This window comes from Ctenopharyngodon idella, chromosome 20 (genome assembly GCF_019924925.1).
Source record: "Ctenopharyngodon idella isolate HZGC_01 chromosome 20, HZGC01, whole genome shotgun sequence".
Lineage (NCBI taxonomy): Eukaryota > Metazoa > Chordata > Actinopteri > Cypriniformes > Xenocyprididae > Ctenopharyngodon > Ctenopharyngodon idella.
The window spans coordinates 13,811,181-13,831,433 of record NC_067239.1 but is presented as its reverse complement, the minus strand read 5'-3'; the positions used below and the strand labels follow the sequence as shown (position 1 = coordinate 13,831,433).

Here is a 20,253-nt window from a genome sequence, read left to right as displayed (position 1 = left end):
CTCTTGTTTATTATTTTCATATTCATTAGTGTTTAGGCGAAGCTTTCACGAACGCTCGGTCACAGTGTTTTATTTACTGTTGGTTACTAGGTTACCATACCACCGTCATCCACTCGAACAACTTGATGGAAGCACACCTAATTCGCATTCATTTTTCTTTCTTTTTTTGTGAACTTTGAAAAGATTCACTTCACGTTTGGATGGAAACCCAGTTAATGACACTTTAAAATAAAGTAACCGCCTATATTTTAGTTTACATTAAATGCTTGTAAGCATTCAGCAAAACACTTTGACCACATTTTAAAGACAATAGAAGAAATGATGAAATTGCATAGAAAGATGTACTTCAGTATACTGAAGTGTGCCAAAAACACAAGGATCTGCTAATTGCATTTATTATTAATTTAAACTATAATAGATTTTAATTTAATTACAATTAACATGCAATTAAGTGTCTGAAAACATTACATTCAGTTTTCTCTTCTTTTAAATATAAGTACAAAAGTGTACTTCTTTTTCACTTGGGCAATGATAAATAATAAAGGGAATAAGCACAGTTAGATTGATAAGATCACAATTATTTTAACAGCTATAATTTCAAGGAGACTTAAAAATGTTGGGCATGTTAGACAGTTTGCATGTGTTGCTTATGACAAGATGTCTGAAAAACCCCACTGGGCAAGTCATTTCCACTCACCAGTTGCACACAGTATTGTGCTGGATGTCTTTTGCTTCATGCTTCGTAAGTCAATAAGCAGCAGTATTCACAAATATAGGTGATGTGTTAGCTTGTTCATTCAGTGCAATACAGTGATCCATTCCTGCATTTGTGAAGTTATTGATCTGCTGTCTCTGGCTAATTACTGACTGTGGCTGAGCACTGACTGTTTTTACCATCCCTTTGCATTTCCCATAAAACCATGTTCTTCTGATAGTAGCAGGGCTGTCAAGCGATTTAACATTTTAAAGGGGTCATGACATGGATATTTCATTTTAAAATGTTATTTGAGGTTCACTTATGTTAATAAAGTTTTTTGCACACACACATACACACACACACAAAAAAAAAAAAAAAATATGCAGAAAAAATATTATTTTCAACTCTTATTCTAACCCTCAGACCCTTAAGGCTTGCCAGTAAACGGCCACTGTTATGATTGGCTATAATTTTCACGTTGTTTAAATAGCAAATGCACTCCTGCCCATCTGTTTGCTCATGGGCATGCTGGTCTGAAAACAAGGTTTGTTCAGGCGCATTGTTGGCGTGTTGCTATTTTGAGGCAACTGAAAACGACTGCACCATTGACCAATAAAAACCTGGTCTAAAGTCAATGGCCGCAGTATTTTGTTGTTATTTAAAGGGCGCGTTAGTAATATGCGCCTAAAGGCGGGTGCACAACGTGTGTACACTCTGCTTGTTCCACACACACAGCAGCACACAAACATGCCAAATATTAAAAATAAAAGGATTATAATGTAAAAGATTATTATTGTGTACATAACTAAAAATGCCTACATGTCATAATGGATAGTCATTGTATGTATCAAAATGACCTATTTGCAGTAATGACGAATGAAATTGGCTAATTATTTGATCAATCGTGGAAATACACACATGAATTTAAACTGACTCGTCAGGTTGAGGGTGTCTATATTCCGCCATGCACACCTGGCTTTTAAAGGGAATGGGAGATGACACTCTGATTGGTTTATTTCACGTTACGCCCAAAACACACCCATGACTCATTAAGAGACTAGGTACAACCCTTTTGGACTATGTGCCTGGCACGCCAACTATTTTTTATGGTTAAACTAGCAAAAGTGGATTCGGACACGCCCTAAATGTACCTGCGCTGTTTAAATAGGGCCCTTAATGTTGGCAATATTATTGATTTGACTGTACTGAGACTATTTTATGAAAACTGAACTGAGCTGGATGATGACAACACTGTTTCCTCCAGAGCTGCTTATAGCTGAATTGAACTCATTCCATAATTGATGAACTTTATTGAACGGAACTGAATCAACACTGAACTGACCTCAGCTAAACAGTGACACTATTTTCTTTTTAGAGCTGCTTTACAGCAAAATTGAACTCTGTTTGCCTCATTGAATCATTATTTTCCTGTTTATCCCTGTAAAGCTGCTTTGAAACAATCTCTACTCGACTTGACTAAACTATCTGTAGTCAAATGCTCCGAATAAACATATAATCCTCCAACGCGATTCGGGATGCCATTAAAAATAAACCATCCACTTGTTCCTGATGCTGGGATCCTTCTGAAGACTGTACAGACCGCTTCAGAGCAAACATTCTTTCACTCTTCCATTTGTCCTGTTGTCGACAGACTCAAGTGCGTGGAGTACGACAGAAATTGAAAGCATATCACATCAGTGATTATAATCTGTTTGCTTTTGACGTGACTCTTGCATTTGGTGTTGACAGGTGTCAGCCGTTAATCGACTGAGTGATAGTGGGCAGGGCCTATGGTGTGATGATGTGTAACTGTTCGCTGATGTATTGCTCTAGAGGCAGTCATATGCAAATGTATTTGCCCATGTGATGTCACAGATCCCACAATATTCAAACAAGCTGTTTTTGGAGCTTGATTAAATAAATGTTTTGTTTATAATGAGGAGGATGTTTTAAGCTATGAAACTTGAAGGATATTTTAATGGTACAAAGAGCTATCATATATCAAACGCTCAAGGAATATTTGATTTCTCATGTCATGACCCCTTTAATCAAATTAATTACATTATATACTGGCATTCCATTACTTACTATGGGATTTAGCATGACTTACAGGACATAATTACATTTATTTATTATATAATTAATTGTACAAAAATAACAAGTTGTATTGACAGCCCTACTCTCAATGCACCTGACAAAAATCTCATTGTTCTATTTGAAGGGCAATCAAACCCAAAGGGGGAAAAAATATGTATAATTACTCAAATGAGTATTCTCTCCTGTATGCGTACATCTGATGATCATCTGTTGTTTACTCTGCAAATAAATTTTGGGTTTGCACCTATTATGAAAAAACAAATCTTTTTTCCCTTGCTGCTATCATGGGAAAAAGAAACTAGATTGCCCATCATGTCTTACAGCAAACAAGGACAGTGGCTGACATGTATTATGCAATGCATCATTATGTGCAGCATTTTAAGTGGGAGCTAGAATGTGTCAGGAGTTTAAGGTCCAGAGGGTTTATTGATCTTGCATATACGTGGTTTGAGCAGTTCATTCAAATGACAGGTATATTGATCCTACAATCATTATTGTACAGAAACAGTATAAACAGCTGAGTTTGTTGTCAAATTGTGTCTAATTTAAGAACAGCATTATACACTACATTATGAATGCATGTAAAATTATTTCATCTTAATTGGAGACTCATAAGTCACTGGATTAGTTCAGATAATATTAACTATGTACATATCAGGATGTGCCTAATGAGCTTGCAAAATGTTTGCACCAAAGCTAGAATTGAAAATGAGTGCAAAACCAGCGGGCACTACTGGGAGACAGATGTGGAACATGTGAGTGATAGACACTATTGTGGTGCATCCTCTGCTTTAGGGGACTCAGTGCCTTTTTGAGGTGGTGTATTGATTGTTGTGATGCAGAGAGAGGAGGAGGTTACTTAATGCAGCAGGGGAAGGAGGGTTCGTTTCGGGAAGATGTAGGCTATGCATGTTGTAAATCTCTGTTCTTGTAAGCCGAGAGAGATTGCTGATCTCACTATTGAGAAAGTGAGTGCTCCAATAAATGCATAAATGACTATGGAAAGTTTCCAAAATTAGAAATTAAAGAATTGAATTAAGAAATTAATACTTTTATTCAGCTAGGATGCATTCAATTTATCAAAAGTGACAGATTCTATTTCAAATAAATGCTGTTTTTTTTTGTTTTTTTTACTTTCTATTCATTACAGAATCCTGAGAAGAAAAAAAAGAAAAAAAATTACACAACTGTTTTCAACATTGATAATAATAATAATAATAATAATAAATGTTTCTTGAGCAGAAAATCAGCATATTAGAATGATTTTTGAAGGATCATGTGACATTGAAGACTGGAGTAATGATGCTAAAAATTCAGATCTACCAACACAGGAATAAATTACATTTTAAAATATATTCAAATAGAAAAAAGTCATTTTAAATTGTAATAATATTTCACAATATTACTTTCTTTTTAATCAAATAAATGCAGCCTTGGTGAGCATAAGAGACTTCTTTTAAAAGCATTAAAAATCTTACTGATCCCAAACTTTTGAACAGCAGTGTATATACATATTATACTTATATATTTAAATAAGTATAATATAATATATAAGTAATACTATGAACCCTTTTCACATTTCCACGGGGGTTCTCAAAAGCGCCAGTTTTCATAGTTGGGTAGACGCTTTTCCACTGTTGGGCTGAACTGTTCGAGTTATGTTTCCACTTGAGCCTGGCACGATTACAAACCGTTCCTCGGCCCAGAATTCTCAGCACGGCTGTCTAACCGTGCTGGTAGAATGTGTGTAGTGATGTCGCAACTCAGAATTGGTCACTTGTCTGTTGCCTGGCTACCAATTTCTCTGCAGCTGGCTAAGCATGCTATTTGAGCAACGTAAACACAAATTAATAATAAAATTAAAAGAATTCTGATCATTCTCCATAATGCGGTTGCTATTTATATCTCATATCATCAGTAAACCCCTGCGTTACCAAGGCAACATCTGATGCATTTGTATCACATTCCAAACATTCAAAAGAGGGCCTGTTATCAGCCCCACAGTGGAAAATGAAACCGAATGAAAATTAATTCCGGCTGGGCCGGATCGGCACGGAATGGAACAGTTAAGCAAAGAGAACGTTTTGGCCCAATGGTGGAAAAGCGGCTATTAACTAGTTTTCTGAAATTTAATGCCAAAATAATAAAACACAAACTACTGTCTTATAAATGTACTTTAACTTTTTTTTTTTTAAATAAAAAATATTAAAAAAAAACTTTATAAACGCTATATTTACTATTTTAATAACGGAATCACATCATCACAGTCTGTGAAACGGGTCCATTAGAGGACAAAATATGTCCTGCTCTACAGCAGTATTCAAAGAGCACAGGAGGCTGTTACGGGCTGCTGTGTATAATCCAAGGAACAAGGAGCGGGACACAGAATGAATGACTATAAGACTTTTAATTGGCATGAAGACTGAGAGAATACATCAAACAACTAACATAACAATTACTGGACAAGGAACTAAGGAAAACTCAGGGCTTAAATACACAGGGAGCAATCAATAAAACAGAGAACAGGTGTGGAACATAACTAATAATGACAGGAAACACTGGCACATAATCTAGTCAGTTACATATACACTATATATATATATCCTGTGATGGCAAAGCTGAATTTTCAGCATCATTACTCCAGTCTTCAGTGTCACATGATCCTTCAGAAATCATTCTAATATGCTGATTTGCTGCTCAAGAAACATTTCTTATTATTATCAATGTTGAAAACAGTTGTGTTCTTTTTTTTCAGGATTCCTTGATGAATAGAAAGTTCAAAAGAACAGCATTTATCTGAAATACAAAGCTTTTGTAACATTATACACTACCATTCAAAGTTTGGGGTCAGTACTTAATACTTTTTTAATACTTAATACTTTTATTCAACGAGGATGCATTAAATCGCTCAAAAGTGACAGTAAAGACATTTATAATGTTACAAAAGATTATATTTCAAATAAACGCTGTTCTTTTGAACTTTCTATTCATCAAAGAATCCTGAAAAAAAAATATTGTACACAAATATTTTGTACAGTTGTACACAATAAATGTTTCTTGAGCAGCAAATCAGCATATTAGAATGATTTCTGAAGGATCATGTGACACTGAAGACTGGAGTAATGATTCTGAAAATTCAGATTGGCCAACACAATAATAAATTACATTTTAAAATATTTTCAAATAGAAAACAGTTATTTTAAATTGTAATAATATTTCACAATATTACTGTTTTTACTCTATTTTTAACGGTAGTATATGTATAATATATATATATATGTATATGTGTGTGTGTGTATATATATATGTATGTATGTATATATATAATTTGGGTAATTTGGTGGTATTTTCTCCTGGAGCCCTGGCTAATTTTTGACCCTGCTGTGGACCTTATAAATCTTCAGCTTAAGTGACACCTTACAGATTGATTGTGAATGTGGCACTTGCTCATGAGCAAACCCTGGACATCTCCACCTGGATGACAGCACACAGGAGTCACAGGCTGCATGCTGGATGACAGCTGTGGAGGAATGTACTGTCAAACACACTCTGCTTTTTTGACTCTAATGTCATAGTCATGTGCCAAGAACTTGCTGTCGTGAAGATTCAGACTAATGACCATAGTATGCCTTTTTATCATAATGCAGTTGACATTGTTTTTATGACTTATTAGAATCAATTACTAATTCTATTAGAGGACAAAATGTGTTTGTCCTGCTCTATAGCACTGTTCAAATTGCAGAGAAGGGATATGAAATGATATAGGAGAGAAGTACAACACAGGGAGAGAGAAATAGAGTGATGGACAGAAATGGTGTGTGCCTCCAGGCTCTGTAGTAATTGCTGAACCTGACCGGGTGTGTTAAGGCATCTATCCCTGTTGGGCTAATGCTGGAACTGAGTCGACTTTATTCCTCCAAGCATAAGAGCATTACATTAACTTACAATTACTGACTCATCTGGGTCATCCCTCTATAAGGGCTGAAAAATTACTGAATCTTATCAGAAATACTGTTGGGTTAATTCACTAAACCCTTGCAGGCAATTTATTGTGGTATTTCAGTGCTAAAACATGATTTGACTTTATTCACTAATAACTATCCGTAGTCTTAATAGGCAGCAGTGTTATCCGTGAAGGAATTTTCCATGCATGCTTATATGTAAATCAGTATTAGTCAAAACGATGAAAGATTGCAGCACTGTAGATTTTATTATCATACAATATTGCTTTCACAGGTAATTTAGATAAAGTACACAAATATTGTCGCCCCAGTATTTTGAATTAATCTTAACAATTAACGACTCTCACCAACCCAACATTTGTTAGTATTGTAAATGAAAAAGCAATATGTACAGTATGTGGGATCCTCCACTCCTTGATTGTGGCAGATTTATAAACGATCCTGTCGTTCAGTCTTTCTCTTTCCCTTTTCGTTACCTGATTTGCATAATTCCTTTAGTGAGCCCAGTATATATTCTTTACCTATAAAGTAAATAAAGCGTATATAACCTTTATTTATTCACACAGAAATAGGGAACTGAAAGTGACATGCCTGTATGATGACCTAGCTATGACTGTACATTAAATAAACTCAGTACATTGCTCAAGACTGTTATATAATACAGAGAAATCATGAGGTCTTGGTTTGTTTTGTCCTTTGGGGAAAATTCCTTATGTGATTCTAGCTATATATATATATATATATATATATATATATATATATATATATATATAGCTAGAATCACATATATCTATATATATGACTTGATTAAATCTCTGTTAACTTCTACCTTCCAGATGGACTTTCCATTTCCCTCGTACTGATCATTAGAGGTGTAAGAAACAACTCTTTCTCCTCTTGAATAAATCATGCTCAGGGAGATCTCTGGGTGATGACTCATCAATCTGAAAGAATGCTAATATAAACCTCATTAGCAATGAGTCACATTATTCAGACATCTTTACCCATCACTACATCAGCAATCTTACGTCTGTACATCTAGGGAGAGGAGTGCAGCACATTTCAGTCAGGGCTTAGCTGACAGGCTCACATAACGTCAAACAGTTTCCCAGTGATTATTTATGAACAAAATGGAAGCGAGAGAAAGGACAGAAAATATCTCATCACATGCATCTTTTCTTGATGTGTGTTTTAATATCACTTTGAAGAATGTGTTTGAACATCTTCATTAAGTGGGAGAGTTTGATCTGAGAGATCTCATCTCGTTCTCTCATCAGTATTTCTGCTTTTAATTTCCATCTATGTCTGTTGGGGTTTTACAGATACATATAGTTACACTTTGGTTTGATTGGTGCTTAGTACTCACATTGAGGCAGTAACAACTGTTTGTATTTGTTTTTGCTGATGGCACAGAGATTGATCAAAGGAGCTCACACAACTCCATTGGTAATGACGAAAGGTGTCTTTCATGGTTCTTCCTCTCATTTGGCATTATTTTTAATGTGTGTATGGTGCTAGGCACAGCTATAAATACATTTAATGTTTGACTTTCTGTTCGTTAAGACCCCAAAACAGCACTATTGAATAAAATTAAGTCAATCAAGTCTATTTCTTTCCTTTTTGTTCTGAGATATGTCTATATATAAATTTACAGAGATTTTTCAGGGAGTTCACTGTTCTGCAGTTGGGGAAGAGATTGATAGACAGACAGACAGGTAGGTAGGTAGGTAAGTAGCTGCTGTAGATGCTGTAGATAGACATGTAGATTGCAGCTAGGTAGGTATATAGCAGTGTTGTGCGGTGGTGGTTTAAAGTGAGGAGGCAAAGTCCTCATTTATGTCCCTGTTACACAATTTTCCTGGTTAAGTTAACATTACATAAAAAGAGAGACCAAATACAATTCTATTTTGTATTTTTACACTATGTAATGTTCTATTTATTAAAACCAAGTATAAATTTCATCAAGTTAACGTTAGTGTTTTTACGCATTTTTACATTTATTCTCAAATAATAACTAAAGGCAGTAACAATTTAAACAATATATTATTATAAACTAATATTCAGCTTTTCTTTTTACTAGTCAATTTATTTTCAGCAGTCATCAAGCTTGTACACACTGGTCAGTGGTCACAGACACGAAGATGTACCTTTAATTTCACCACGCTGATGGCTCACTAAAAACACCCGGAGTCATCATGTTTTCAGGCAATTTCAAGTTTGATTTTGACATGACATAAAGCAGTGATATTCAAGTGATAGTTGTTTACTTACTTTTTAATTAGTCTTTCCATTGACGCCATCACTGTCTTCATTCAGGCTGATTCGACGAGAACGCGCATGAAAACAAGAGGCGGGATTTATCGCACAAACCAGTCATGTCCAATCATAACCGATCATGTCCAATCATAGCACAATGGAGGCACTGCCTCCTCTCATGTGACTTTCCCCCATTTATTCTCAATTACCCCCCACTAAACCCACCTGCACGCTATATGGGCTCTGCTTTATTTCTTTGAGCAAAAGGGAGGCACAAGAGACACGGACTACTGCTGTAACTTCACCTGCGGGTGTCGCTGTTTGACAGTGTTTCTTTAGAAAAACGAGTGACTTTTACACTTTTTAATGTCAAATTTTCTAACATTTGCATTGTATTATTTTTGTAATATCGATTATTTTCTCATCCAGTTTTTTTCTGAGGAGGCACTGCCTACCTTGCCTCCTCGGAGGAAATGCCCCTGGTATGTTGATAATATAGGCTATAGAAGAAAGACAGACACATAGGTAAGTACATACAATAGATAGACACTGTAGATAGACAAAAAGACAGCCAAGTAGGTAGGTAGATAGATTAGAGCTAAATAGATGTTAGGACAGGTGAGGACACACTGTCTACCTTTAACACAGCTCACATATCAACTATCCCCTGCAACAATATGTGTGTTTTTCTAAGAGAATGTGGGCGAATTTAGCAGGTGTGTGCGCTTTGCTTTAGGGTGTGATGTGTCAGCAAACAGCAAACACAAATTCACTTGTGCTATAAAATATGAACATGGCCTTTAGCTCTGTTTATTTGAACATAAAGTATACTGGAATGTATAGCACTGTAGCTGTATGAACATATAGCATGTCAAATGCTGAAAATAATTGTGAAAATAATTTTTTCATGCCTTAAAAATAGCTTGAATGTAACTCTACACCCTTGCTTCATTTAGTATACGCGGATCCATGAATATGCATTTTAATCCCCGCCTCCACTCAATCACACCAGCTAAGAAAACATGAAATACTGGTTTAATTTAGCCATATATGTTTGAAGCAGAAACTGATTCAGTAGAAGAGCGAATTATACAGGCTCGTCTAAGTCAATGTTTCAGAATGGTAATGCGTTTTATGTATTGCTCTCTACGTCAGGCACATAACGGTAGTTGATATGATTAGCCTTTGCGTTATCAAACAGCTAATAATGTGTTGCTAATGTTAAACAAACCATGTTCCCATTCACCATCTCAGTCAGACAGCTGCCTTCTAACAATCAGCATGCTTAGAAACACTTTGAACAACTTAGAACATCAGTGGAGAAAGGCCTATAGTTCATCATAACATAGTAATATACATCATATTCATAATTCACCCGCTATATTGCTAAATATCCCCGATTTAACCTGACTTCTCTTGGTTCGTTTCACAAAATATACAGATTGGCTGTACACACGAAAACGCAAGGGCGTCGTTTTCAGATTTATCCACTCTGGGACTCGGTTAAAAAAAATAGCGGTTTCACCTTCTGAAAACGCCGGATCGACAAAATGCCTATACGATACAAAATTTTTGCATATACAGCTAAACTCGTCTCCGTGTGGATGGGCCCAAAGGAGAGATACAAAATATGCAGAGATGTAAAGTACTTGAGTAAATGTAATTAGTTACTGTACTTAAGTATCTTTTTGGCTATTTGTAGTTGTACTGAGTATCAAAGATATTGGCAACTTTTACTCTCTACTTGACTACATTTTTGAGCAGTAAATGTACTTTTTAGCTCCACTACATTTGTGATGAGTAATGCATTTACAAATTACATTTTTCATGGCAGCTAACTTTTTCTGCCTCAGTTTGTTTCTGATATAAAGAAGCGATATCGCCATCTAAGGGCATTGAAGGTACTATATCTTGTGCATTTTGCCTTTACTCACCCAAAACTTGTCAACAAGGATACTTTACGCATTAGCAGGTAGTTGCTGATCGCAGATGTTTTATTTATTAGATGAGGAAATGATTGCAGCTGGTGATGAGGCTCAAACCAGCACATACAGTAGACTTTGACTATTTAATTTTACTTAACATTGTTTTATTTATCCGCTATACTGACAAGACCGTTTTGAAGGATATTGGTTTACTTATGGCCTTTCTGTGCACTTGAGCTGTAGACGTTTAAAAGGTTGCGTCGACCTTGATTTATTGCAATATTGAGGTGTTCAGTTTTATTTTGATTTTAGAAAATAAACTTGATTTCTCATCTTACAAATTAATTGTTTCTTATTTTCACTGGCATGTCACTCAGGACTGAGCCTACATTCAGCATGAGTAAAATACTTAAGTACTGTTAAAATCAGATACTTTAAGACTTTTACTCAAGTCGTATTAGAATTGGCGACTTGTAACTTGTAGTGGAGTCATTTTCGATTTAAGGTACTTTTACTCAAGTATGGTTTTCAGGTACTCTTTACACCTCTGAAAATATGCAGTGTTGGGAGGCCTCCAGGAACGTGTTTGGGAACCACTGTGCTAAAGCCCACCCTGCACATTGACGAGATTGGTTACAACGTGTTTGTGACGTAGAGAACAGGCGGCACGTTTTCGAGATTGTCTTTGGTAAACTGCAGTTTTAAGGAGAAAATATTCATCAATGGTGTTGACTGATGAATTTGCACATGGTTTGTCTTAAAGCATATTAAAAACACCACATAGACATACGTATAAAAAACATTAAAAACTTGATTTTCACCACAGGGGGTCTTTAATTGTTCTTCTTCAGTCAGAGTTACATGCTCATTACCGTCTAAAGTGCAGCACATGACCCTATTGCCATTACGCCCTTGAGCAAAGTGCTTAACTCCAGGTTGCCCCAGGGGGACTGTCCCTGCATTTGTCATACTCAGATCCATTACTCCGGAACAAAAAGCTGTTGTGGGACGACATGATGAATTTGACCTTTAAATCTTTAGTCCTTTAAGGTTAAGCTAACATCATCAAATTAGTGTTAATCATTATTCCTGATAGAAAGCGAAAGGTTTTCTCCTTAGCTCAACTACTGTTTGTTTAAGATGTTGCATTAAATGAAGCCAGAGATGCTGTGGATTCCTAAGAAAGAAAGAAGGGTTAAACCAGTTATTTTAATGATAACAAAGTTTATTCTCCATGAAGAAGTTACAGTAAGATCTGAATTTGATGTCAGTATGGTGACTGCAAACACCTGGCTTTCAGCACCTGCTCCCTGTGGTTTAGTTCTTCCTGATCAAGCTGTGATGGAGTTACGGTTCCCACAGTCTTATACACTTCAAAGAGGTACAGATAGACTCACACAAAACAGACCATGCTGATGAAGGACATCACACCACATTCCTGTTCAGCTCTTCAATAGAAACGACTGCTGAGACCTTAAAAACACTAAATGCTACTATTGTGCACTAAAATATGCCATTTTGCCTATTCTTAATCAGTATCTAAAATGTTTAAATCATATAGGTTTAACTGTTGTAAACACAGTATGTTTTGGAATATGTATATACAGTCAAACCAAAAATTATTAAGACATTTTTTATATATTCTTACTAGTGGGTGCAGGACGCTATAGTTCATTTATGTAAGTGAGGATAGTAAAATAAAGTAAACTGTGACTTACCCAAAATTTCTTCATACAGTGGATTACCAGTAAAATTGATAAAAATTTGGAACCAAAAATTATTCAGACACTTTGACCTGACCATGTTTTGCTTAAGTGTTATCTGACATAATTACTTTTTTTTTTTTTTTTTCTGACACAGTTTAACTGAGATCTTGTCATATTTTATTACCATTTTTCTTAAACTATAGTGAATAAACTGTATTAATGAATGAAATGTTCAAGGTGTCTGAATAAATTTTGGTTTGACTATATATATATATTATATATATATTATATATTATAATAAAATAATATGTATGTATGTATGTATGTATGTTGCTTTTCCCTAGTACTAAATAATACATTGTGGTAAATCCTAATAGAATTGTCTCATCACCAACAGTACATTTACAGTCTCTCAAGACATCACAAACACTGCACAGACAATGTTTTTCTATGTATGAAAGTTTTGGCCAGAGGAGGAATTGAATAGCAAGCTTGACTACACAGTACATTTCCTCCGCATACATCTCAGAGCTCACAGGCCCACTTCTCACGCATAACAAAATCAAGCCACTGTGGAGCTCTGGGACTCAGCCCTGCACAATCATCTGTACTTACATGTATTAAGTCATCGCCTTCCTAATCTTGTTAATATGGCTCTGCATTGCTGCGCTTATTTTTTTGGGATGTGTTCAACACAATTACTCGCGCTGAGCTTGTGTGGACTCTGCGGGGTTGCATCTCACGACTTTGTGCCACCGGGCAGCGCATGAGTCAGTCCTGTAAATATTTAATAAGAGCTTGGATATTGAGCAGTGGAGCTATTACAAGGGATTCGCTTTGTAGTGCTGTCATCACTCTTAATATCACTGTCACATCCTAGAGATTGCCACCTATTCAATGCAGCAATGAATCATTCATTTGATGCTCTGAGTGAAGGTGCTCTGAGGGATCGTTCTGAGACTGAGCTTTTTCCAAAGTTGAGTGTATGAAAGACCGGGATTTGAATGAATCAAAACCGTTGCTATTAACACCTGCCTGAACAGACTGTTACTGTGACCCCAGATGCCTTTGGGAATCGCTGTGCCTTGTGTAGATATTTTACTGTGCTCATTATTCAAAAGGACAGTAATTGTGATTCAACACTGAAAAAATCATTCATGTTACTTGATTTTTACATCTAAACATCCTTAAAAGAAGATAAATTGACTTAAGATATTAGATATTAGGTCTTGTTTTCAGAAAAATCTAATGATATTGAATGAGGTTCATGATTATGCACATTAAGAAAAAATTAACTCACTTCAAAGTACCTTAATATAGGGATGTCATGATGTGAATTTTTGACTGTATGATTATTATATGATAAAATATCATGATTTCACGATTTCTACGATTATTGCAAATTGACCTTTTATGCAACAATTAAAATCCCCACAAAGATATCACAATTTTATTGCAGCATTTGTTATAGCAATTGCTATTTATTTTCATATATTAATAATAAGCACTGAGTTGTAAAAAAAATTATATTGCACAATTTTTAAACTTTCTAATGATATACTTATGTTTTGAAAAAGAATAATTTACCTCTGTATAATGACCATTAAAACCATTTAGATACTTTATTTAACAAAATTTTGCAGTTTTATTTATGAACATTTGGCATTGTCATTTATATCAAAATCTCACAAAACTCTGCAGTTCCATCACAAACCGCTAGGGGCTGTGAACCTTTGTTTGGGAAACCCTGCGTTTGAATGTTTTGATGATTCTAAATAAACAGTATTTTCTTATTCTGGGCTGTTTTAAGACCCACAACAACATTTTTATAGGTTGGCCTTCTACACGCACTCAGTAGTTCAAAACCCATCCTGCTGAATACAGTAAAGGACACAAGGCAAGCTTCCTCCTAGCACATGTATCATTTTACTGTAATTGCAAAGGGCAAGGGTGACTATTTCCTTCTTCTGCATTCAGCACATGAGAAATTCAGTCCAATCGAAAATCCTCTCCAGTCCGGTACCACTCTTTCTTATTTCATCAGCCATCATCAAAAGTGCATCTGCAAGGCCTTTGTTATTCCCATTACCGCCCCATAAAATGGCATCAAATTGGCTATTACCCTGACCTAATGAGAAAATGTCTGCTTCAGTGGAGAAGAGAAGACATTTATGAAAACGATGGTGCCAGAAATGACGATGAGAAATGATGTCTGGCTAACACGCTACCATTCTTTTGACTCCATCAATCAACATTTATTCAACACCCATAGGGATATAATATTCCCTTCTCATGAGAGGACCACCCACTATCATGTCTTCAGTAGATTTGATTAGGCCATGAATGTGAAGTAATGCAGAATTGATGGGGCTTGGTGCTCATGGAGAGCAAATAAGACTACAGAGCTGAAGAGATGGAGTAATATCATAATTTCATGTGCATCATCCCCCCTCCAAATCACATCATCATCACTTTTGGTGAATGGACCTTCTGCTAAATATATTCTTTTCTGCATGCAAAAAAACAAAACAAAACAAAAAAACAGTATAGTTTTAAGCTGTATTTGACACTAAAGACTGGAGTTTTACTCCAGTATTAATTAGTATTAATAATACAGACCCAAAACTTGAATGGTACACAGCGATTGGGTTGTTCCCTTTCAAATAGGAACTCGTGCTGCGTCCCCTAGAGGGAATACATCTGGCATGACTGTAACATGACAATAAACTTGACATTGGCAGGCGGCAGGCTATGACATCAACGCAGGTGCGGCAGAGATTATAAAAGGGCACCTGAGAAATACGTCATCCTCTGTTTATTTGTACATGAGTTAGGCCACGTGCGTTTAGATCCAGAGGGAGAAGAATGCACGCATTGAAGGATTTCTCAATGAAAGCTCCATTCGCGCCATCCCTATTCTCGAGGGATGTGGGACGTGTGTTTGGGTGGAATGCTGTCTTCTCTTCGAGAATGCTGGATGCGCTAGGTATGATGCATTCATGAGACGGACTACAAGAGACAGGTAAGGAACTCTTTCCTTTCTGCTCTTTCCTGAGGGATTGTAGTTAGCATTTGCACGTGCATGTTCGGCTCTCGGAGGAGTTTAAGACAATGCATTCGCATCTGTTCTCATATGATTCTTTTCAGAGTGTTAGAATCTGTCGTTGAACTGGCACGCTTGAGGTTATATGCGCGCTTTTTGCGATGCGGTTGCAGTAATTGTTTCCACCCTGGCTTGACTCTCTCTTGAGGGATGAGAGTTGAGCGCCTGCAGTTGGGTCCCGCGACCGTCATTTCGGTGAGGTGGGATTAAGGCTTGTAGGCAGAGCAAGTCTTCCTTTTTTGGCTCCTCTTGTTTTCTTAATAGCACTATGGTTCTTTATGTGTCTAATTCTGAGGAATTAGAGACAGAAAAGTGCTGTAGTTATTATTATTATTGTACCAATGACAGATTAGATCTGTTATGGCTGCACAAGAAGGTTTTGTGGATAACAATTCTGTCTGTATATACTGCCTGCCCCTGTGAGCCTTCTGTTTTCCTTTGATCTCTATGCTGAGGTATAAAGATCATAAGGGATTCCATATTTAATGGAATGTGTCAGTGTCTTTCTACTGTTTCTTAGTAGATGAGGCGTCCTCTTTGAAGGCTCCGACCAGGCCCTATGCATGGAGCGTAGTTAGGCCTCCTCTCGCTTTAGAGAGTCGTCATGCTCTGCTCCTAGAGCTCGGCCATCTACTGCGAGCGTCGTCAGGCCTCCTCTCACTTCAGAAGGTTATCTTCAAAGAGGCCTCTGATCGCCAGAGCTCCGCTAGGACAGCATCTGTGAGTTGTAGGCTCTCTGTGAGCCTCCTTACATGGCATCCTATGTGTGGGGCGTAGTTAGGCCTCCTCTCGATTTAGAGAGTCTTCATGCTGAGGCCTTCGCTTCTAGGGCTGCGAGCGTCTTCAGGCCTCCTCTCACTTAAGAGAGTTATCTTCTTAGAAGCCTCTCCTCGCCAGAGCTCCACTAGGATAGCATCTCTGAGTTGTAGGCTTTCTGTGAGCCTCCTTACATGGTATTCTGTACGTGGGGCATAGTTAGGCCTCCTCTCGCTTAGAGAGTTATCATGTTGAGGCCTCAGCTTCTAGAGTTTGGCAATCTACTGCGAGTGTTGTCAGGCTTCCTCTCGCTTCAGAAAGTTATCTTTATAGAGGCCTCCACTCGCCAGCGCTCCACTAGGACACAATATGGCAGGTTGTAGGCTCTCCATGAGCCTCCTTGCAAGGTATCCTACGCGTGGGGTGTGGTTAGGCCTCCTCTCGCTTTAGAGAGTCGTCATGCTGAGGCCTCCGCTCCTAGAACTCAGCCATCTACTGCGAGCATCTACAGGCCTCCTCTTGCTTCAGAGAGTTTCCTTCATTGAGTCCTCCGCTTGCCAGAGCTCTACTAGGACAGCATCTGTGAATTGTAGGCTCTCTGTGAGCCTCCTTACGAGATGTCCTGAGCCTGGGGCGTAGTAGGCCTTCATATTGAGGCCTTCGCTCCCAGAGCTCGGCTAGGCGGTGGGGCAGTATGCTGGGTTGTTAGGCTCTCTGGAGCCTCCTTGGCTACTGACCTTAGTCATTTCAGAGTATCGTATTTGAGGCATCCTGTTGAGGCCTCCATTCTCAAGAAGCTCTGGTCTATGACATTGCTGGTGTAGGGGGGAGAACTCCTTTGAGTCTTTGACTTAGTTAAGCCAATAAGGCACTCATCCCTTCAGCATGGTGGCGTGGGTATACAGTTCCCCATAGCGCCCTCTAGGGGATGCATTCCCATTCGAAAGGGAATGTTTCAGGTTACACATGTAACCATGGTCCCCTGAGAAGTGGAACGAGAGCTGCATCCCTTTGCCATGCTTCAGGTGTTCCTGAAGACAAGAAGTGGATGACGTATTTCTCAGGTGCCCTTTTATACTCTCATCCACACCTGCGTTGACGTCATAGGCTGCCGCCTGCCAATGTCAAGTTCATTGTCATATTTACACTCATGTTTCAGACACCAGTCATGCCTGAGGCATTCCCCATAGCGCCCACAAGGGTACGCAGCGTCTTATTCACCTTCTCAGGGAACCGTGGTTACATGCGTAACCTGAGACGTGTTAACTCAGTGGTTGGGTTAAATGTTCGCCCAACCTGCTGGATAGTTTTATTTAACTCAACTATCATTTAAAAAAATACTGTATTGCTTGCTTAATATGAACCCAAAATATGTTGGAAATTAACATTTATTCATATGTTTAATAAATTAACATTTATTAATGTTTAATGAATAATAATTAAACAATAAACATTTATCAAATTAATATTAATAAATATTCGCCTTTTGATTATTATTGTTGCCTCTAGTAATTATTTTTATTTTCCAACCTATTTTGGGTTCATTTTAAGCCAGCCATATAGTAATTTTTAAACAATAGTTGGGTTAAATAAAACTACCCAGCACGTTGGCCAAACATATAACCCAACCACTGGGTTAAAACAACCCAATTGCTGGGTAAGTCCATTTACAACCCGACTTGGGTTGTTTTTAACCCAGCATTTTTCAGAGTGTAGAGTATCAAACAAACTAATTTGTTTTCCCAGTTAAGTTTATGTTCTTTATGAGCTTCCTTATTGTTTCTGATTTCTCTCTCTTTCTCTTTTTTTCCTCTAAATTTTCAATTTTCGCATAGTCTATGCAATGCAGTGAGATTTCCTATTTTGTTAGCTCTGTTTCTTCTAGTTCATCATGTTCTTGCATAACCTTTATAATAACAGTGAACTCAGCCACTGAAAAAACAACCTTATCAATTAACTGTAAGCTCTGACTAATCCCTGCTTAATTACTAATCAAACACATATGTACATTATGTAAAACTGAACTTAATTTACTGCAATTGCCTGTGTGTAAATTACACTGTCTTTGTCCTGTCGGCTATCATTCAGGTGTGTGTTATAATGTGGATTGGCACCTATTCGTCCTATGCACATATTTCTTGACTACCAGACAAGTTAAAAATATGTCGCTGTTGATGAGTCTTTATTGCGCTCGTTCATATTGATTACACTAGTAAAAACAGGCAGACGACTGACACATGAATGAATCATCGGCCTGAAATTGATCTGCATCACTGGTATCTTGGCTAGAAATGAATTGCTGCATCAGAGTGCAAACGCTATTATCATCACTCAGCCTGCGTTCACTCACATGGGCAGTTAATTAATGCTTTGGTTTGCATAGACCATTAATGTTGATCAAGCTCCCGCTGGTCTTTGGCATGCGTGTCAAAAGAGGGTGAATGCAAGGATGACTGGTGCACAGACCCTGCTCTGTTCTCTGAATGACTGGAATCTTGTCAATCACTGATGTGATTTAAAGTGCATTACCCACACCTCTCGGTTTCCAACGGAATCTTACCTCTCTGCCAATGCTGATCATCCTTTCTGTCTAAGCCATTTTCCTGTCCACCTTCTGAGAACATACTGGTAACAAAATAACAATAGATTTCAGAAACTATTTTGGTCTGTGTTTCCATGGAAACGCTCGGGTGTAAGTTGGGATAGGATTAGGGGGATATTGCCAGTGTCTGCTTGCAAATATATATTAGCAGTCTAAAAAGCTACATACAGTAGCTGGCTGTTGCTTAGAAGAGATTTCTGTGAATATTTGAAATGTTCTTTGACATTTGGCATATGTAGTATCTAGTAATAAGTTTGATTACATTTTATTTCTGTATTTAAATAGACATTTTACTTTATATTTTAAGAAATATTGTGCCTTTCACTAATAATTGCTGATATATACAGCATATTTACACACACACACACACACACACACAATACTAATATATATATCCAAAAATATGTGCATACATAGAGTTAGTAAATGAAATAATTGTTTTCAGTTGTCAGTCAGAATCACGTTTTTAACAGTGCTGCGGGTTTTACTGTACTTTGCTTATAGAAAATGTGATAGATAAGGTATATTACTGGGATTTAATACACTGAGAAAGTCCAAATTGCATCTGATCTCTATTTCACAGACTAGCATCGATATGAAGCTCTACTTGACCAGCGATTCACCACGCCCATTTCCCTTCAGATACTTTTAGACACTCTCACTTCAGTCTAGCCTTTGATTTTTATAAATAGCAGCTTTCAAAAGTGCCCTGTTCATTCTCTCCCCTCTCTGATTTGCAGCTCTTCTGTACGCCACTATCTTTGGAAACGTGACCACCATCTTTCAGCAGATGTACACGAACACCAATCGCTACCATGAGATGCTGAACAATGTGAGAGACTTCCTGAAGCTCTATCAGGTGCCTAAAGGACTGAGCGAGAGAGTTATGGACTACATTGTGTCCACATGGGCCATGACCAAAGGCATAGACACAGAGAAGGTGAGTAAACCTGTTCCTCTTTCTGATGCACTCTGAACACATACTGTAAATGTAAGTGCAGAAAAGGCCCCTTGAGGGAAATGTGTTATTTTCGCTTATTTAATTTTATTGAATATTGATGGAGAAATATAATTTCTATAAAAGTTCAGATATTTTTGTTTTGATCAAAAATCATGTAAATATAAAAGTTAGAGGGGCATTTTAACATC

At 37.3% G+C, this 20,253-nt stretch overlaps 1 protein-coding gene across 1 annotated transcript in view; it reads left to right on the top strand.

Moving 5' to 3' along the window:
* kcnh5a (potassium voltage-gated channel, subfamily H (eag-related), member 5a) overlaps window positions 1–20,253 on the top strand; it is a 113,563-nt gene that overhangs the window by 62,899 nt on the left and 30,411 nt on the right. The window contains exon 9 of the mRNA XM_051875355.1: window positions 19,845–20,044. Within this exon, the coding sequence (XP_051731315.1) occupies window positions 19,845–20,044 (200 nt within the window). The remainder of the gene's footprint in view (window positions 1–19,844; window positions 20,045–20,253) is intronic.